Here is a 20,280-nt window from a genome sequence, read left to right on the forward strand (position 1 = left end):
CATTATGTGGAACTCATTTTCAAATAAGGTATTAATGTTAATACTAATTATATGAGGGATGATAAGGATCAGCACTAAGACACTGAGGAGAGAAAGAAAGAAACAGATTTGTTAGACATCTGACAGGTAAAATGACCCAATGTGGTGACAGGGGAAATAAACATGATTTATTCATCAAACATTTATTGACTACCTATTATGTACTAGAAACTGAGACCACAGAGAAATACAATAAAATTCCAGACTGTGGGAAAAGACAGGCACAAACCACCAAAGCAATACAACAACTGTTATGAAAAAAATATCCCTGGGATAAAAGATACTATGAGAACACAGAAGAAGAAATGCACTATTCTTCCTGGGGATGTCAGGAATACTCAGAGTTGACACTATGGTCTCAATTGTTCCCCTGAGCTCCAATAATTTACACCCAGCTTCTCACATGTCTTCTAAGCATCTCAAACTTACATGGCCAAAATAAAGCTACTGATTTCCCGCTATCCCCCAATCTGATCCTCCCCAAGTCTTCTTCCTATGAGTAAATGGCACCAAGTTGCTCAAGAAAATAAAAACAAAAACAAAACTAGCAATGATCCAATACATATGAACAACCAATGTCAACTTTACCTTGACAATATATACCAAATTCAACCACTTACCATTCTGTCCACTCCTAAAACTCAGGTCAAACCCACCACCACATCTCATTTGTTCTATTACACTGTGTCTCTGCTTTGACCTTACCTCTCTAAAATCCATCCTCTGTACACAGCCAAAGCAATCTTATTAAAAATATAAATCAGCTCATGTCTCTCCCCTGCTCAAAATTCTCCAATAGGGGCTTCCCTGATGGCGCAGTGGTTGAGAGTCCGCCTGCCAATGCAGGGCACATGGGTTCGTGCCCTGGTCCGGGAAGATCCCACATGCCACGGAGCGGCTGGGCCCGTGAGCCATGGCCGCTGAGCCTGCGCGTCCGGAGCCTGTGCTCCACAACGGGAGAGGCCACAACAGTGAGAGGCCCGCGTACAGCAAAAAAAAAAAAAAAGTTCTCCAATAACTTTCCGATGCAAACAGAATAAAACCTAAACTTATCATGGCCTACAAGGATTTATGGTATGGGCCCTGCCTACCTCTCCAACTTTGTTTTCCTCTATTCCTCCCCAACTTATCTTAACTACGCCCAGTCACAATGGCCTTTCTTCTTGTTCTTTTTAACAGATAAGTTCCTCCTTTATGAGGGCTTTTGCACTAGATGTTCATTCTGCTTTAAAAGATCATCATGGCTCAAGTATTGTTCAAATGTCTCCTTGAAGTGGCCAATCCCGATCTCTATCATATTATCTCTATCATAACATTTTGCATTTTATTCATAAAATTTCTCACATTATCTTAAGTCCTCTTACTTATTTTATGTTTATTGTCTGCCTGCTGCCACTATAACATAGGATCTCTGAAGACATGGATGGCGTCCAGTTCAAATCTGTATCCTAAGTGCCTAAATACACTGCCTGGCATGTAATGAGTGCTCAAATATATTTGCTATTTGATTGGCTTTGGGATTCAGCTTTAAATGTCACTTCTTTAAAGTCTTTCATAGAACATGGAGTTTATATAATTTTTGGCATGATAATCTAATTACTACCTATCTTTCCCATTAAGTCAGATAAACTCTTAAGACCACAAAGTCTATGTCTGTAATGCTTACCTCCCCTCTCCACCCAAGCCTAAGACACTTCCTGGCATAGACAATGCTCAATTAAAAGTTGGGATCTGGAGAGCAACTGGAACCCTAGTACTGGAGCAGAGCAGCAAATCCGGTCTCACAGAAAGGGAGCTCTACTGGGCACCAGAAGGCCTGGATTCTAGTCTCTGCTCTTGAGGCTTTGAGAAAGTCTTTAATCCTTCTATCCCTATTATCAAATACCAGTAACAACTACTCAGTCTATCTCATCAAGCTCTTGTGATGACCAGGTGAGATAATGGGAAACCACTTTATAAACGTGGGGTATTAATGTTATTCTGTCAAAAACTACATAAAGATGAATATCTCTGGAAAGGCAATTCAAAGAAAGTAATAAAGATAAAATAATGTTAAATCTTAAAAATAAACAAACACGTAAGTAAACAAATAAATAATAAAAATTGGGAAGGAGGAAGGGAGAAGGGTTGGAAAGAGGTAGAAAGAGGGGCAAGAGATTACAAATTAAAGGGTATTTACAATAGGGGAAAAAGTGAGAAAAGGTATCAGGAAGACAAGATACATTTTCAAACATGTAAAACTTGCTTGTGTTTCCTAACTTAGTTTTCCTTTCTTGTTAATTTCTTCATAATATACTCATTATAGTAAACAATTCTGAAAATCTTCACCATTTTAGCAACCCTCCTAATCAACCTGCATTATCATTATCACTTTGTCTTCAGATGTTGCACTCAGCATTACAGACTCAAAACTTGTTTAATCACAACATGAGATTATTTTTTCCACATGATCTAATATTTTAAGAAATGACTGTAAGACATTATGACTTATTTTATAAAAACAAATTATCATATTTTTACTCAAATTTGCTGAAACTTAATTATTTTGTAAAATTTCCTTCAACTGCCCTTCACAGCATTATTTATAAAAGTTTAATACTACAAAATAATATCTAAAAAGAAATTACTGTGAAACACCCAAATAATGGATTATGCAACTATTTATAAAGTGCTATTTATCAAAAAACTTTAATAACCTAGGAAAACATTTACATGTTAAGATGAAAAAAGAAAAAATAGTAAATCACATAAATTATTTATTACAATTTTGTTTCAACCCACAAGAACAAAAAGACTGGGAAGGCAACAAAAGTTAGGACTTTGAAAGCAGACGAAAAAATAGTAACTGAGCAGACCAAAGAATCTGAATCCTAAGTCAGCAATGAGAAAGCAAAGACATATTGATTTTCACAGCAAGACCCGCAAAGATTCAGGAATTGACAACTCTAGCTCCCAGAACATTTCAAGCAGCCAAATATAAATATAAACCCTCTAGGCAGGATACTAGAATGTCTTCTCTGAAAACTCAGATTATCACAAAAAGAAAAAACAAAAAGTAAAACAAAGATAAAGATACTGACATCGGAGACTGTGAGAAAAACTTAGCCCTACAGTAAAGCCTACAGTCAACAAGTTCTACCCACATGCACAGAGCTTCCAATCACCTTTTCAGTGGCCCAGTTAATAATGGGCAAGGATCAACAAATACTTGAGAAAAGTCAAAGTCAGAAGCCAAAAACAACAAACTTAAAGATGAACTTGTAGAAAACAGACCATGCACAAAAAGAAAACCTAACAGAAACAATATAACATGAAGATCTTCTGAAACATAGAGGGAGGAAAAAATACTGCATTACTGCATGCATGAATACGAATAGGCTAAAGTTAAATACTGAAGAAAAATCTTCTTGGATATTCAAAAATACAATAGCAGAAATGAAAAAGTGAACAGAAGCATTCTGAGGCTGAAGAAATCTCCCAGATAATGGAAAACAAAGAGAAAGGAAAAGAGAAAAACTAAGAAAATTAAAGGAACCAGCATAAGGAGGTCTAATTTTTGAATAAGAGGTCCAAAAGGCAGATGAAAGCGGAAAAAAAGTAAAAATAATAATAATAATAATAATAATAACAAAGTAAGAAAATATCCCAGAAATGAAGGATATGTACTTCCAGATTAAAAAGGTACAAATGAAAGCTTGGTACAATGACTGATAACAGACCAAGACACATGCTTATGAAATTCACAACACTAGTGACAAAACTCATACATGCTTCCACAGAGGAAAAAAAACATCTATGCAGGTGTGCACCCATTCTCACTAGTCACTCCTCTCTTGCCCTCACCCCAAATTATGTAGTTATACAACTGCTTTTGTACCCAATTGAGTGATTTTATTTTTATACTTATTAAATTTCATCTTTCATTTTGCTAAAAAATATATTAAAAATCTTTTATATTAAAGTATATAAAAAGACTTTAAGAATGTTAAAATATTGATAAGTCACTTGAGACACTTCCATAATAAACACATGGCAGTTCACTTGTACTATTCTACCTGTTAGAATGTTTGAAAATTTACTTAAGGAAAAAAAAAAAATTACTTTAAAGATGCTGATGAGTTGCCTCTCACTTGACTAAGGATGAAAAAATATCTTTGTAGTAGATATGAAAATAACTTAAAATTTTGATTCTTAAATTTGTTCCTTTGTCCATCCACCAGTATCAGTCTGGGTCTTTCATTTCATACCTATAGTACTCCAACAGCTCCCTATCTAGTCTCTGTCTCCCTTTTTCCCTCTTACATTCTATAGCTTACCCTGGTACCAGTTCTTTTTCTAAAAACCAGATTTGCTCATACTATTCTCCTACCCAAGAACTTTCAAATGGCTTCCTACTGCCCATACATATGTCTGCAAGCTAGTTTTAGATTAAGATCTTTCTCATCATTTCTACCATTTCCAGGCTTCTCTCCTCTATGTCTCATCTACCCCAACTCTCCTTTAATGCTATCTGGTTTTGTTCACATTGCTCTCTCTGCCTACAATGTTCTATACTCCCCTGTCTCCTACTAATGAAAACTCACTCATTTTTCACTTATCACATCCCATTTGAATCCTTCTAGACTCTGCAATGCAGGATAACCCAATCTCTCCTCTGAACTCCCTACTGCATTTTATCAATACAACATAACACTTGTCACAATACATCATGGTTATTAGTTCACATGTACACATCATTCAGATCATGAGCTCCTTGAATACAAAGACCCTCTTTTACTGTAGCATCTAGCACAGTGCTGGGCAGACTGAAGGTACTCAGATACATCAAGAAAGCTGGGCAAGCTTTTTTCCTTCTATCTCTTTCTCACCAATCCTAATAATTATAGTTCAAATGGTAGATAAGTGGACAAGAGCTTGGACTTCATCCAACCACACCATACACTGCTGCCAGAATACTGTTACTATAAGTCACTCTCCTGATCACTAACAGGGAGTAATTCCTCCAATTCATCTTTCTGGTTTCTAGGCTTTCTAAAATTAAACCATACTCTACAAAGCCAAGTCTTCTGTTCTTCTCCAGAAATAACTCTCTGATCCAATAAAGCTGATTTCTTAACTAATTTGAGTATACCTGTTAAATTCAAGTCCTTATTCATTCAGAATTAAATAAATCAGAATTGAACAATTACCTCCTCTCACATGATCAAAAGAAACTTCAAAATAATTTTTCAGTAGACTGTATGTATATAACTTATTCACAGTGGCTACCTTCAATAAGAGACCAGACCCTAAGAGCTTCTTTTTATCCTTTAGTTTTAGAAAAAGACAAAAAGACAAAGCATAGAGAAGCTGGCAGTTTAAAAAGGCAGTTCTCATTTCTGTTAGAAGAAAATTAAAAGCACCATTGCAAACAAACTATTTCCTCATCAAGATAACTTTTCTAACTATTCATTGCAATCATGAAAAACAATATATTCAATGTCTCAATAAGTAGATATCACCAAAAAGAACTTGATGACCAATTAAAATAAGATAGACATCATCACACACTTTCAAAATATTTACAGCAGAACAAGAACCAAATACTTACCCAAAGTAGGATGTAAATTAAAATTAAATTCTCTATACAGAACTGTGTCCAGCAGAGCGGCTACATCTGCGGATATAGCACATGCATTGCATAAGGCAGTATTTTGGTGGACTGGGCTGTAGCCCCAAACGGGACACAGAGAAGTTCCTGCCCACAAAAGTTCCCTGGGTATATAACCCAATCTAAAAGTCACTCCCAGTCTTCATCCCAGTGTCACTCAATATAAGAATCAAGAATTAAGAATTAAGGTAAAGGAAGAAGAGTTTACAATCAGATTTTGAAAAAAGTTTGTAGGTTGCTGTGTATCACACAAGTATGAAAATATATTATTATTCTTGGGACTGATCCTATGGAATGGAGAAGCCAGAAGTCAGACTTGATACCCAAGTAGTATCAACGTGCAAGTCCCTCATTAAACCTGCTCCTTTTAATATTAATTTTAAAAAATCAATGACTTCATCCTAATTTTGTTGAGTCTTTCTTGGCGACTGGCAAAGAACACCTAAGATTCCTGAGCCATCTTAAACTGCAGAAGACATTACACCAATGATTTCAGTCTCATACAGATAATAAACAGTATGTCATCTACCTTACCATTTTTTAACAGAAAATTAGGACAAATAAGTCTCCAATTCTGATAAAGATTATAGCGGGACCTACAATGAGTGCTTAGCCTGTTGGCATGAACTTTTATATCCTACAAGCAAACACACACTTGACTCAAAATAAAATCACAACATATAGCAAGAATAGTTTTACTTTGCATTTGTTAGTATAATAGGCTATAATTCACATGCTTGCAAAAGTGGAGATAAAACAACAATCAGCAAATTTGTAAGTCACCAGGAAGCTGAAGGTTTGGAAAAAAGGTAGCTATTTCCACTTTAATCTTGTCCCTCGAGTAGTGGTATGGGAGCAGACTCAAGAACAAAAAATGAGAGCAACCAAGGATAATTTACTAAAATTCACCTTAAAAAGATTGAATCTGCCATCTTGGATCTCTGCACCTGGTGTAACTTCCATAGTACAGTCTTCGGCCTAAGTTAAATAACATATTCCCCATTAAGATACCACATAATTTTTAATTGATAGGCCACATAAAGACAAACCAGCTGTGGCTAGTCTGTGAATTGAAACTAAAAACATCAGATAATCATTAATATGAAACTGTGAAAGGGAAGGAAGGGAAAAAAAACAAACAAGGTAAAATGGAATTTTTAAACTATCATATAGCATTTAACCACCTTTATAGGGAAAAACTGATGTATTTAGGGAGCAAAACTGGGATGGTAGAAAAGGCTGGGGTATTTTGGAATATTTACTAATTACCGTAATTTTATTTGTAGTAGAGGTAACTGGTATAACTTCCAGTCCCATTCGTATCCTCTTTTGTTTTTCACAGTAAGCTTTCCAGGTATCTTCATTAAACCCATAATTAAAATAATCAGAAAGATCAGCACCTAAAGATAAAACACACTTTTAGTGTACGAATATTTCAATTCTATTTTTATGCAGCACATAAAATATAATAAACTGTAAAAACAAATTTAGAGTTCTATTAGTCTCATCTAATTTTACCAATTCTCCCAATTACTACCATAAAGCAACAGGACTATACAAATTTTTGATCAAAATTACTCCCTTTAGAAATGGCATTATAGGGTAAGCTGGGACAAAGTGAGAGAGTGGCATGGACATGTATACACTACCAAACATAACATAGCTAGCTAGTGCGAAGCAGCCGCATAGCACAGGGAGATCAGCTCATGCTTTGTGACCACCTAGAGGGTTGGGATAGGGAGGGTGAGAGGGAGGGAGATGCAAGAGGGAAGAGATATGGGGACATATGTATATGTATAACTGATTCACTTTGTTATAAAGCAGAAACACACCATCGCAAAGCAATTATACTCCAATAAAGATGTTAAAAAAAAAAAGAACTGGCATTATAATAAAACAATATGCAAGTCTACTTTTATACAATGCTAGGCCACCTGTAAGATTTAATAATACAGGTTCATTATTACTCATGTGCTTAAGATAATGAAAATTACATTTAAAAAATAATATTCTAAACTGATGCTAAAAAAAAACTTTTCTAATAATAGTTTAGACTAAAAATCTTTTGAAACTGATATAATCCACAATAATCTTACCAGGTTTACGCCATGGTTTATCTTCAAAAGAATCCAAATCTACCTCCAAAAGGGGCACTCCATTAATGCTTCCAGGTGCATCAAGATCTACTCCTTTGACTTTCGTTCCTACTTTAGAAAATTACAAAATGGTGAAGGAACTATATTAATAAGAAGCTGAGAGATACCAGAGACAAACAGAAAACAATGACACCTTTTTACTACTATTAGCACTAAATACGGCCAAGATTCCAAACAGAGTAGTAATGGTTACCACAAATAAAAAGTGAGGTCAAAGTTTATGGTGTAGCTATAAGATAAAATAGAGAGATTAGAGACTTCTTTTTTATAATAAGGGATTCCTGTACCAAGAAGTTTATTTCCATGTTTTAAATCATTGTCTTTGTACAGTCTGTGAGCTGTAAGAAAGGGTTGTAGAACCAAAAAACAACGGCAACAACAAAACCCCCCCCCACATGACAGGAACCCTATGTGACCCACACAGCCTAAACTATTCATTATCTAGCCATTTATAGAAAAGTGCCCATTCTATGATATATGGTCAAAAACTGCTCTTTTTAATTGAGCTGTAATAGCTATTAAAATCTATTCATGACCTATTCAGATATATGCCCTATTTTCTATTGATGCAACTGCAAATACAAATTTTACCTGTAGTTCCATAAACTCTTCCTCCTGTCTTGATGTTAAGATTTACAGGTGCTGTACCGTAACTCCTAAAAGCAAAATCAAAAAAATTATCCTGAGATGCTTAAACAAAAGCAGAATATATTCAATATGTACACATAAATTATATACACACATATTAACTAGGTAGACTGACACTAACTCAAACATTTTAGAAAATGTTTTAAACTAATTTAAAAAGCCTGTCACTTGCTTAATAAAAGATAAAAAAAATATTTTTTAAAAGTCTCACTAATTTTCCATCTCAAAAACCTACCCGCGATTAACTCAATACCCCACTCTAACAAACTTTCGAGAAATTTGGCTGGAAAGGGAAGAATAGTTTACATGCCTTGTTTTCACTTCCTTGCCTCCCAGTCATTCAACTGGACTTGTGAAAACTCACTGCTTCTGGTCTGCCTAACAATTTCCATCTTTTGTCTCCAATGTATTAAATTTATGAGACCTAGGTTATTCTGCTTAAAAAAATAAGGATATTCAATAAAATATTCAAATAATTGTATAAAGATCCACTACTATAAATGCAAGAAGTATGAAGGAGCCTAAAATAAACTGTCACTGTCAAGTTGTACTATCATTACCAACTTGAAAGGTTTAATCATCTCATTGACTAATTCTCTAGTAAGTGCTTAAGCACCAGCAATACATCACATATAGTTCTAAGCCAAGGAGAGAGGATGAGGAGCTGGACAAATATGGTTCCTGCCGCATGATGCTTACATTTCAACAAGCTAAATTCAGCACAGCCAAAGCACTTTGAGGTATCTATATATGATGTACAAAAGTCCTAGCTGTTCGAAAGTCAATATACAAAAACCAAGGACTGTCTCCAAATGGTCCTCTTACAGAACTGCTAAAGGATAAACCAAAACAGTATTTATAAAAGGCTTACCATAGTTCATTAAATGAACTTCTTTGCTTCCCACCCAGCTACTTTCCTTCCTTCCCCATTCTGACCTTTAAAACATTACTTTTCTTTTTTAATGCCTCCAAGCCTTCACATTCATTGTGTGTAAAGAACCTTAGCTGTCTGGAAAACTGCGCTTAAGTAAATCTGATACCACCGTTCAATAGCACCCACCATGAGGTCTCAGGCTTCTCTAGGGGCTAGATCCTATATCCTTGGATGTCTACAAAAACTTAAAAGTAAATGTATCAAAAAATTTTATCTTAACCTGCTCCTCCCACCTTACCCATATATGGTAATACACTGTTATATACACACACTGAACTACTCTAGAAAGCTCCAAGTCACTGAATCCTTTGTCTCCCTTTCCATCTACAACCAACCCATTACCCATGTTATTTCCATTTATTATTCACTCAAATATATTGAATTCTTCCATCTATCCCTATATTACTGCTGCTGGTTTAGTTTCGACTATCATCCCATCTGGATGATTACTTCAAATCTATTAACTAAGTTCTATCTAGTCCATCTCAACTACTACTGCTAGAGTTATATTTTCAAACAATGTGACCTGCCTAAAAACCTTTAAGGGTTCCATGATAGCACAGCAAAAACATCCTAACTCCCCTCTTCTGTGGTTTCAAGCATCCTCTCTCATCTACCTTATCCTCCAGTCTTGTGGTTCGTCTAAGTCATGCTTCCACTACATCTAAGTAGTTTCCTCTGCCAAAATCATCAGTCCTCTTCCTTCTGTCTCGAGAATTATTCCAAAAAATTCATATATTACCTCCTCTAGGATCTTCTCTTCAACACATGCACTTTTAGCAACTGTCCTCTCAAAGCTTTCCAATCACCCTGTACATGTTTCTATTCAAGCACTTACACTGCAAGGAAAGTATCTGCTCACATGTCTATCTCCCTCACTACTTTTGATAAATAAGGACAGTTGATATTCCCATCATCAATTATTAGAGTGCCAAACAAACTGCCTTTGAAAAGTGTTAATGAATGAGCGATTGAATTTCAAAGATACAGCTAAGAAACCACTCCTCTATACAAGGTAAGTTATTCCTACCCTAAGATTTGATTTTCCTCATACCTTACTTACAGATACAATAAACTCTGTAACAAAAGTATGTCACCTAAAAGAAATTCTAGTCTTTACCTTCTAACAGCTTATAATAAACCAATTTAGTATTGTTCCTTGAAAACAATTTGCTCTTTAAATTTGCCTCTGAAATGCTGTGCACAAAGTAAATAGTCATCAAATTTTATTTTCTCCCTGGCTTTCTTTCAGTTATCAATGGATATATCTTGAGATATTAAGGTTAAACAAGCTTTATACGCTTCAGAAAGATCTGTAACTTACTTTGAAATGCATAAAAAATACAAAATAAGGGGACTTCTCTGGTGGCATAGTGGTTAAGACTCCACGCTCCCAATGCAGGGGGCCCTGGTTCGATCTCTGGTCAGGGAACTAGATCCCACATGCAAGCCTCAACTAAGTCGTTGCATCCCACAACTAAGGAGCCCATGTGCCGCAACTAAGAAGCCGGCAAGCCGCAACTAAGACACAGCACAACTAAATAAATGAATAATTTAAAAAAAAAAAAACAAAATAAAAAAGATGGATTGATGAGTGGGTGGAGGCATGGAGATAGGCAGGTAGGTAGATAGATAGGTGATAAAGCAAACACAGCAAAATGTAAATTGTATAATCCAGGTGATGAGTAAATAAATGGGTGTTCACATCAGTTCCTTAAACTTCGAGTGTTTGAAAATTTTCGTAATCAATGTTGAGAAAAAAAAGTTCAAAGACAATTGTGTTTTTAACACGCAATTTAGTGAATAAACACTTACTACTTACTATATGTAAGGCAATGTAAGGAATAGGAAAATTCATAAACCACTCAAAGAATTTAGAATCTAAAGGTAATAAACACGTGCAAACATAATTCAATCCATGAAACCGGAAATTTTGTTATAAGAAATAAAGTTCAGATAAAGTACTATGGGAGTCTATATGTATTTAATATTTGCATGCAAGTCCCACCCCAAAATTGGTCATATTAATAAAAAGTAATCACCATTTGCTTTAATTGTTCTGTACTTGAAAATACAAATAATTTTATATTAAATATAAGTATTTACTAAATATGCAATTGATTATTATAATATTATGTTAAAGTGTTCCTTCTGCATAATGCAGACGGATAAAGGCCTATTAGCATAAAGGCTTACTAATACTATAGCTCAACACTAATTATTTACTTTAACTGGGGATGAGGAGAACATCAAGAGTTATCCTAACTTGAATAATTTAGTCTCTTCTCAAACCTGCTCCCTAAAAAAGTTGCTAGGGTCTTAAAATTACATCAGCAGTCATTATTATAATGCAAAACTGATTATGACAACTGAATTACCTTTAAGCTTCTAGAAATAACTTTTGAAAAAATTTCTCTACTGAAGAAATTCAAAAGGATTTATGTATATATTGGTTCATTTCAGATAAGGCTACTTAATGAACTATAGTGCAATTAATGAAAAGTTTACTTTATATTCCCAACGCACTAGTACCACATCATACATCCAATCTGAAAAGGATAGAGAAAACGTCAACTCATATTCTACCACCATGACAAAATCACAATATGTACTTTATTCCCTTCCAATCTTTCTGTAAGATTCTTTATGTGCTCAATGAGTCAATGACAGGCCATTCACTTGATCCAGCTTTACAGACTATAAACTTTGAGACAACCTATTGGCATAAATAGCATACAGGATAATTAACCACTTGAAAAATACACTATGAAAAGCAAAAAGAAATACTTTTGATATTGTTTTTATCAGACAAAAAAATTAAAAACCTAAACTGAAGTCTGGATAAGTAATAAAATGTAAGAACAATATAGATGTAAACAGCAAATTAAGGTTTTCTAATTCTAATTGAAGAATCTGGGGACTTCCCTGGTGGTCCAGTGGTTAAGAATCTGCCTTCCAATGCAAGGGATGCAGGTTGTATCCCTGGTAGGGGAACTAAGATCCCACATGCCACAGGGCAACTAAGCCCGCGCACTGCTACTAAGCCCGCATGATGCAACTAGAGAAGCCCGCGTACTGCAACGAAGAGCCCATGCGCCTCAACGAAGATCCTGCGTGCCGCAACTAAGACCTAACGCAGCCAAATAAACAAATAAATAAATTAAAAAAAAAAAAATCTGGGGCTTCCCTTGTGGCACAGTGGTTGAGAGTCCGCCTGCCGATGCAGGGGACGCAGGTTCGAGCCCCGGTCTGGGAGGATACCACATGCCGTGAAGCGGCTGGGCCCGTGAGCCATGGCCGCTGAGCCTGCGCGTCTGGAGCCTGTGCTCCACAATGGGAGAGGCCACAACAGTGAGAGGCCTGCGTACCACCCAAAAAAAAAAAAAAAAAAAAAAAAAAATCTGTATCACTCAATTCGTTTGTAAAAACATTTCAATTTCAGGAATCAAAAACTGCTGCTTCCATGTAACTTTACCTAATTAACTTTATGTTTAAGAAAAAAATATTTTCATGGTGAAATTCCTTTTAGTCATGAGATACATTGATACTTGACATATAACACTGTATTAATTTTAGGTAAACAACATAATGATTTGATATATATATAAACTGCCAAAACGATTACAATAAGTTTTGTTAACATCCATCACCAAAGATAGTTACGAGTATTTTTTTTCTTGTGTCAACAGCTTTTACCTACTGTCTTAGCAACTCATCACGTGAAATTTTAACGAGTTCTTTCATATCATGGTAAGATGAAAAAATGTAAAAACACTGGACTCAACCACCAATTGTTTGATATAGACACACTACCTTCGATTTAAGCACACAGTTGTTACTTAAAAACAACTTACCCATACTGTGGTGCTCCCGTTTTAATGTCTCCTATAGTGACATGAACATCATCCTCATCATCATCACTGTCGCTATCACTATCGTCTTCAGTCTCTGTCACTTTCTATATCAACATAAACAACCACAAAATACACTCAATAATCCATTTCAACGTCTGATATAAATAACTGAAAAGGTAACCATTTTGCATTTTTTGAGCTAATTCTAGAGAAAAAGTTATAGTACTACTACCTACTTCAACTCATTTACAACTTCGATGTTTTGCAATGATAAAAAGGGATAAGAATGTGAAGTAAACCCTTTTTTCAACACTGTCTGTTTGTAAATAACACATGTATTTGTTCCTACTATTTATAACTGCTCCTCTTGCACAAAGGATCTAAGGCAATGTACTAAAATACCTAGAAGATATTTTTAAAATATTTGAGGAATTCTTAGCAAAAAGAACATGAAGGTAAAGGGAAAACAACTAATTTTAAGGGTCACAGTGTCACCGTTAAAAGCGCCAAATAGTTAAAAAGCAGCTCACTTATTCTTGACATTCATGTACACATAGAAAAGGTCCTGCATGCAAATGATTGAGGGAATACTTGGTTTCTATGAGTAAAAGTAGGGACATTTATGAAAGCTTTATTTTGGCTCTAAAAGGCTGTTCTGTGCTTAGTCACATAATAGTAAATTTAAAAAGTAGATCACCAAGGCTAAATACTTTTTTGTATACAAGTTCAAGCTTGCAGAATAAGAATTTCCTTCTTTTTACAAGATTAAAACGTTAAAATACTCATGGGACCGATGATTTGTTCACCCCCCAAAATATCACTTTTAACAGGCATGAGGTCAGACTGTCATTTATATAAAAAATAATTTTTGCTAAAAAACTTGACAAACTTGAGTTGAAAAACTCAATGTCTGCTTTGAAAACCAGGCTCACTATGATCTATCGAATTGACCTATGACCACTGGGTTTCTTGGCAGCAACAAACATCAAGCCTTTGCACATGCCCCATTTCATCTGAACTCTCCTCCCACTATTTCTTCTCATGGTTACACTTTTTTGACGGCACCAGATGACACAGGAGATATAAAAGGGGCCCGATTATGCAAATTATTGGCAGTCATGTTAAATTCTGGTTTTCTTCCTAAGTGAACGGGAAGCTATTGATAAAGATTTTAAACAGATAAGTAACCAGATCTCAAAGCCTTATGTTACCGGTTTAGGTACGCCATTTTCAGGAGTTTCATCTTCAATTCCCGATGGAGGGTTAGCACTATAAACAACAAAAATAAGTACACAACTGGTATTACTTTTCTGAAGTACAGATGGAGCATACTAGTATTTTTAATCTATGTCTGATAGTTTCCTGAAATTACTGTCTCCACCAGAGACGAAAAAAGATGGTAAAAACTGCCTGTCCTATTCTGCTATTCCTAATGCCCTACATAAAACGTGTACACTCAATACTGGAAGTAGAATGGAATTGCCTCCACAATTTGTTAACGAGGCCAAATTTGCAATTTGACGGTGGGGTATAATTTGAGTTTTTACATTTTTAAAATATGCATCATACTTAATCAATTTTATTTATCCTAAAACTACACTGAACTTCAAGGTACTCTAGGAATTGCCAAGGGCTATGTAACACAGTTTCCTCTTTTCCCTGGTGCCCAAGGAACTCAGATGTGCAGTATGATGACGTTGACTCAGTACTGAGTTAACACACATGCTTCTTCCTAGTTTTCTGTTTCATCTGTCTTATTGGATATATGTCCTTTGTTGTATAAAAAACAAATTTTAAGATTTAAAAAAAAGTTTACTTTCATGTAAAGACTGCCTTCCAATTTGACACTAAGGAGCTCCAGACCTAATTTTGATGCATTAAAAAATAATTACTTTTTTTAAAGCCAGTTAATACTTGAATTTGCCCTGTTACAACAAAATTGACATATAACAATAAACACTTATTCTCAAGAGACTCAAGCGTATGGCCATTAACCATGAAATAAAACTTCTAGTACCACGGTGCAAATGGTTCCTTATATTTTTAATAATTATGATTTTGAAAGTGGGAATTAACCATTAACCTCATTTTATAGATGAAGAAATTGAAATACAAGGCAACTGACAATTATTTAGTAGCATTTCTAGGGAAAATGTCCAGATGTTGATATAGTTCAAAGCTGTTTTCACTGGGTTTCTGCTAATCTCTTCTAAACTTCACTTTTTGTCAAGCAGTTTCTATATAAACCAATTTAATCTCTATAGTGGTATTCTGTAACACAATCTCCAAACAAAGCAAAATGAAGGACAAAACCTGAAAACTTAATCTGTTAAATTTTCATAGTTCTAATGCTTGACCCTCCCCCCCAAAAAATGCAATTATAATTATTCAGTACATTTCTCAGATGTAAGTTGAGCTTGTTCTTTATGTCACAAAACAGTATGTTTAGCCACAACTTTGAAATAAAACAAGACAATCAGAGACAGCACAGTGCAATGGTTAAGAACAGTTTTAACAATGGGCCAATCACAAAGAAGCTGGGGAAAACTCTAATAGCAAAGACTCGGCTCAGTTAGGGCAACGAAGTAGGTACTGCACTGGATAGTAGAACACAGGTTTGGCAGAGCTCTCTTCCCCAATAGACTTTTGAAAGTTTTAATTCTCTATCACCATTAAAACACTAGAAACATGATAAAATTATAAGCTTTATCTAGAAAAATAACATTTTAAGGGTAGATCTTTTCCTTTGGATGAAATAAACTTAATAGCTTTCCAAATAAAATGTTAATAAGGAATATGAAGACATTTTCACAGTGATAGGGAAGGGAGAAGGGTTCCTCTCCAATCAATTTAATCAAGCTGTGTATTGAGGAATTAAGGAATATTTAATCAGAAAAAAGCTTCAAGAATTATAGCCAAGAATATTAACAAAGTAAAATAAAAATTAGTTCACAAAAATGTGTATCTGATTGTTATCATTAATTTCTTGATCAACTGAAAAATCAGGGTATGAAGAAATATTACTTTCATAACTATTAAACTACACAAATCCCAACTCTGTGGTTAACTAAAAGTAGGGTTAGGAACTGGGTTGGATATATCCATTTCAAAACTAAATGACAAGGGCTTCCCTAGTAGTCCAGTGGTTAAGACTCCAAGCTTCCACTGCAGGGGGCGGGGGTTTGATCCCAGGGGGATGTTCCGCATGCCACCAAAGGCGGACAAAAACAAAAAACCAAAAAACCCTAAATGACAAGATTTCAGATGATACAGCAATAAATAAAATAAATAAATAAATAAAAACAAAAAAAATCTTCCAACATAGGGTTTTTTTTTTTTTTTTTTTTCAGTACAAGGGCCCCTCCCTTTTTTTGCCCTCTCCCATTGTGGAGCACAGGCTCCGGACGCAAAGGCTCAGCGGCCATGGCTCACGGGCCAGCTGCTCCACGGCATGTGGGATCTTCCCAGACCGGGGCACGAACCCGCGTCCCCTGCATCGGCAGGCAGACTCTCAACCACTGCGCCACCAGGGAAGCCCTATAGGGGTATTTTTAAGCAAGGAACAATAATCTCAGCACCCCCTGAGCTGTTTCCACTTCTCACTTCTTCCCTCCATTAACTTTTTAAAAAATAACAGCTTTGAGATACAATTCATGTACCACACAGTCCACTCATTTGAAGTGTACAACTGAAAGGTTAAGTATATTTACAGAATAGTGTATGTATGTATCTATCTATCTAATTCCAGAACATTTTCATCACCCCGAAAAGAAACCTTATATATTTATAGTCGCTCTCCATTTTCCCCTGTCCTGGTAACTACTACTTTCTGTCTCTTTGGATGTACCTATTGTGTACATCTAATATAATAAGAAACACAAAATGTAGTTCTTTGTGACCGGCTTCTTTCATTTAGCATGTTTTCAAGGTTCATCCATGTTGTAACACATATCAGTACTTCATTTCTTTTTACTGCCAAATAGTATTTCACTGTATGGATATACCACTTTCCTAAATCTATCCATTTGATGGACACTAGGGTTATTTCCATTTTTTGGCTATTATGAATAATGCTGCTATATATGGTAGCTCTACATTTAACCTTTAGAGGAACTATCAGACTGTTTTCCATAATAGTTGCACCATTTTACAATCTTACCATCAGTGTATAAGGGTTCCAATTTCTCCGTATCTTCACAAGCACCTGTTAACTATCTGTCTTTTTGATTACAGCCATCCTAGTGGGTGTGAAGTCATATCTCCCCCTCTTTTTAAACCCAAATATTCTTTAAAAGTCCTTTTTGTAATCACGCCTCCCCCGCTATAAGACACTAAGGCATCTGGTCAGTGATGTCAGCATATCCATGTACTTGTACCCATGAGCTATTCTGAAATTTAGAATAAGTTTCTGGCTCCCTGATATGTTCTGTAAATGATACTCAGACCTTTCTAGTAATCTAACAAAGGCAATCAATCTTATAACAAATTCATTAATTCCACTTCGAATTTTAAATACGAAACATTGAAATTATAACCACAATGCATTACACCATCAAAAATATTAAGTTGTAAAAGTAGTTACCCAAGGAATTCTTTATTTAAAAACAATTTTTAAGTTAAAACTTTTTTTCTTAGTAGTCTGATGGTTATACTGTATACTCCACTATTGAGCTCATTTAAGAGTACAAAGTTACTTAATAGTGAAAAATATCCAAACCCTTACTTCAAAAACATTTTGTCCCCTGGGCTACTAGCAAATAAACAGAATTGGTATAAGACTACATTCTGAAATAGTAATAAACTATAAAGGACTCAGTGTCTTGCTATCTTTGTCAAAATGTAATCAAACCAATGATTATAACAAAATAATTCTGACAATCTGCCGACAGAAGCACTGTACCGCACAATCTGCAAAAGCATCAACAAGAAATTTCACTAACCTGGCATTTTCTTCTTCTGGCCTTTCAACTTCATTTTCATCTACCAAAAAAAATACATAAATAAATAAATAAAATTAACAAACAAACCACTCTTAAAGAAACCAGTATTATGAAAATCTGAAGTGATCATCACAAGCACTAACCTAGGTCCTTTGCCAAATCACTGTGCACATGCACGTCCCATGGGCCTATAAGCACATCCAAAGTTAGATCACCTTATAATGACTTAACAAGGTATGTCTTTTATGAAAAATAAATAAAAAAAATCAGACTTTACTTCTATAAAAATAAACTTAAGAAGTATTACAGATTTCTAGACCTTTGTAAAAGAAACCCTATACATTTACATTTCAAACAGTACTACGAATGCTAAATCTTGCCGCCAAAGACAACGTATTTTACAAGTTTATCAAAATCAAAGTTTGTCGAAGTCACATTATCAAGGAGCTGCGTGGTGCCCAAACGTGCACTTTTACTAAACTATCCTAAAGACAATCAAGAATACGCATTTTAGGCAAGGAACAAACATTAACTTTCAAATCTAGTACCGGCAACAGACAAGAAAGGACTGTGACTTCATGGAAGTTAAAAGCCAGATGTCTCTTTCAAGGGGGAAGTAAAAGATGCAGTAAACTTATTTTATGATACTGAAAACCATAAGCCTAAGGGACATGAGGTACTTCTATGTGGGTTAAAACGCAGTCTCTTAAAAAAGAAAAACTTCACCTTAATACAGGAGACATTCGGGGTTTTCTTTATGGGCCATAATGTATTCCATCTCTTTCTCTCTCTCTCTTTTAATTAATTATTTTTAAAGCACGACTTTCACACAAGGAGGTACCCTTGCAGGTGCATTCCATACAAACTGACCATCAAGAAACAAGACGTTAGTTTTACAGCATCAACTTTATTTAGCTATTATTACAGAATGACTGTTCCTGGGACAGGAAGGGCATCTCACAGTCAAGGGGCAAGAAGAGACACACTAACACAGCTTAGAATCGATATAAGAAAACAAGAGGAAAAGAGCACAGAGGCGAGGCGGCCGAGAAGCCCGGGCGGAGTGGACGGCGAGGCTGGGGGCCCGGCCCCTAGCCCCCTGCCCAGCGGGGTCCCAGCCGCCACCTGGTGGGTGCGTGTTGGGGGCGTGGGCTGGGCGGGAGGAGGCAAGGGGGGCGGGGGACGCGCACGCCGAGCTCGGCCTAAGGCCGCATGAGGTTCCATACGAGAGGCCCCAGGCGGCGGCGAGAGGGCCCCAGGACGCCGGCCGTTTGCGGGCCGGGAAGGGAGGCCTGAGAGAACCCGGGAGAGAAAGAAGGGACAGGAAGTTCCGTACCGCCATAGAGCCACTCTTCCTCCTCATCCCCTCCGGTCCCGCCGCTCAGCTCCGACACTAGGCGCTCGACCTCGCCGGCCGACATGGCCGCCCCGAGCACAACTTAAAGGCGGCGATCAACAGCCCCCTCCAACCCTTCCCCAGCCTCGCTGCCCGGGGTCTCGAGAGGGGCGCGAACCCGCCGGCGAGCGAACGAAAAAGGCGCAAGACTCAAATCCGGGGTAGGTGGCCCCGGCGGCGGAGGCGGCAAAGAACACGACTCCGGCGCCGCTCCGCCCGCGCCCGCGCCCGCGCACGCGCAGCAGCACCCGAGCAGCCCGGAGTCTCTAGGTGGCTTCGCTTCCGCGGCGGCGGCCACCTGAGCCTGGTTGCGCCTGCGCACCGTAGTTGGCCCCGCCTCCACGGGATCTCGCTTGCCTTTTAGCGTGGCTTTCTCCCGTGACGTCTTACGTAGGCTACGATTCCCCTCCCCCAACGTTCCTTCTGATAACCTGTATTGCTTTTGCTGGAGAGTGCACCGTCGTTATTTAGTGCGTGTGATGCTTGCTTTCTCGTTTTGTTTTTTTAAAATCTTCTGGAAGGCCTTGTTTCATTCTTTACTTGTATCAGGCTTGATCCAGAATCGCCTTATCAGTCCCTGTTTCTCATTAAAGAAGAAATCATAATTCATGCCCACTTTCCTGAAAAATTAATTTTAACAGCAAACAAAAGCCAAACTAAAAA

At 36.6% G+C, this 20,280-nt stretch overlaps 1 protein-coding gene across 15 annotated transcripts in view; it reads right to left on the minus strand.

Annotated features, from left to right (window-relative positions):
• Positions 1-19,861, minus strand: part of FIP1L1 (factor interacting with PAPOLA and CPSF1) — a 63,888-nt gene extending 44,027 nt beyond the window's left edge. For 2 of the 15 annotated variants that reach the window (XM_029235265.1, XM_029235267.1), the window contains exons 1-9: positions 19,558-19,861; positions 18,365-18,409; positions 18,222-18,261; positions 14,493-14,550; positions 13,282-13,385; positions 8,437-8,501; positions 7,786-7,893; positions 6,959-7,089; positions 6,599-6,667 (exon numbers count right to left, since the gene is read on the minus strand). In XM_029235265.1, the coding sequence (XP_029091098.1) occupies positions 6,599-6,667; positions 6,959-7,089; positions 7,786-7,893; positions 8,437-8,501; positions 13,282-13,385; positions 14,493-14,550; positions 18,222-18,261; positions 18,365-18,409; positions 19,558-19,642 (705 nt within the window). In that variant the 5' untranslated portion in view covers positions 19,643-19,861. Of the gene's footprint in view, positions 1-6,598; positions 6,668-6,958; positions 7,090-7,785; positions 7,897-8,436; positions 8,502-13,281; positions 13,386-14,492; positions 14,551-18,221; positions 18,262-18,364; positions 18,410-19,557 lie in introns of all 15 variants that reach the window. The other 13 variants (XM_029235266.1, XM_029235264.1, XM_029235272.1 and 10 more) reach the window with 10 other exon arrangements.
• Between the last annotated feature and the right edge of the window lie 419 nt (positions 19,862-20,280).

The sequence above is a fragment of the Monodon monoceros genome, unplaced genomic scaffold (genome assembly GCF_005190385.1).
Source record: "Monodon monoceros isolate NGI ecotype Baffin Bay Population unplaced genomic scaffold, NGI_Narwhal_1 Super_Scaffold_20, whole genome shotgun sequence".
NCBI lineage: Eukaryota > Metazoa > Chordata > Mammalia > Artiodactyla > Monodontidae > Monodon > Monodon monoceros.